Source organism: Mastomys coucha, unplaced genomic scaffold (genome assembly GCF_008632895.1).
Source record: "Mastomys coucha isolate ucsf_1 unplaced genomic scaffold, UCSF_Mcou_1 pScaffold15, whole genome shotgun sequence".
NCBI lineage: Eukaryota > Metazoa > Chordata > Mammalia > Rodentia > Muridae > Mastomys > Mastomys coucha.
The window spans coordinates 75,809,787-75,811,327 of NW_022196897.1; the positions used below are offsets into that span (position 1 = coordinate 75,809,787).

Sequence of the window (1,541 nt, forward strand, 5' to 3'; positions counted from 1 at the left end):
TAGGAGACCAGGAGGAGGATAAAGACCACTATAGACATTGCTCCATTATTGCCAACTACAGTGAGTCCGAGGAAGTAGGTGTCAGTGCATGCGAGTCCTAGCAGTGGGTACATGTCACAAGCAAAATGGTCAATGACATTGGGTCCACAAAAAGGAAGTAAATACACAGAGATAACTTGAAGCAGAGCATGAGCAAATCCTCCAGCCCAGGACACCACCAACAAGAGAATGCAAACCTGTCGATTCATTATGGTCAAATAGTGTAGTGGCTTACAGATGGCCACATAGCGATCATAGGCCATCACCACCAAAATGAAGACTTCAGCACCACCGAATAAATGCTCCACAAAAAGCTGAACCAGACAAGCTGTGATGGAGATGGTCTTCTTATCACAAAGTAAATCTGTGAGCAACTTGGGCAAGATGGCAGTGGAATAAACAGCATCCATAAGTGAGAGAAAGGCAAGGAAGAAGTACATTGGGGAGCCCAAGGAGGGGCTGGCAATCACTGTCCCCACAATGAGCAGGTTGCCCCCTATTGTCACAATGTAGATGAGTAAAAACATGACAAACAATACTTTTTGCCCAGCAGGATCCTGAGTGAGACCCAGCAGGATAAACTCTGTGACATTGTTAGTCTCTCCCATTTACTCTTCAATAAGGTTTGTTTCAGAGATTAAGAGCTCAGGGGAACAGTACTTGATATGAGTTCAGAACAGTACCTAGATTTCGATTCTTCCAAAAAGCACAACTTCACCAGCATCTTCTACACTAGTGACACTCAGCGATTGTTCAGTAACCATCTGTTTAGTTCCTCTTGGGGAATCTCCACAGTTCTGCTTTAATAATTTTGTATGTATTAGGATTTCTTTCAAACCCTCAACTAATTTTATATACAGAGGATCAGACAAATATATTCTTTTATTCATACACTTAAAACTGCTTAATTAAAACAAATTTCATCTTGGAACACATGTCAACCAAATGCAGAAGTATTACTCTTTTTAATAATCCTGCAAAGTAGTGCTATCAACGAACCATAAGACCATTAACTAGTATACACACACAGTATTCAGTGTTAATATCTTAATACAAAATGTCACGATAAATCTGTGTAGCACGAAAAACAACACTGGTCCTGGAGCATCCTAGCAATGTTATTATATTGTAATTCTTATAGATGCTGTACATTTTTAAAGACTTCTATTCTTTAAATATCTTTTATTTGGTCACAAGAGTCTGGTTCTGAACTGTATCATATGCTATAGCAGTATTTAGCACAGTGCTGCCAGTAGCAATTCTTTTATCTGAATTATTGTCAGGATTCTCAGGAGCTGCAATTCTGTCCATTTCATCACTGGCTCCCACATTTATTAAATATGTGTAAATGTACCATAATTGTCCAAGTCCTTTTACTTGGGCTGAAATGATGCACAGCTGTCCTTGACCTCTGCACCAGTATGAAGCTTTGTTTTTCAAAACTCGTGTAATAGACAGGTGATGAGGCAGGAGAAATGGGAACTGAGAGAGTAATAGTGATG

The 1,541-nt window shown here is 39.6% G+C and overlaps 1 protein-coding gene across 1 annotated transcript in view; it reads right to left on the minus strand.

Annotated features, from left to right (window-relative positions):
• Positions 1-647, minus strand: part of LOC116091721 (olfactory receptor 4A5-like) — a 1,071-nt gene extending 424 nt beyond the window's left edge. Inside the window, exon 1 of the mRNA XM_031373233.1 lies at positions 9-647. Within this exon, the coding sequence (XP_031229093.1) occupies positions 9-647 (639 nt within the window). The remainder of the gene's footprint in view (positions 1-8) is intronic.
• Positions 648-1,541: the final 894 nt, after the last annotated feature.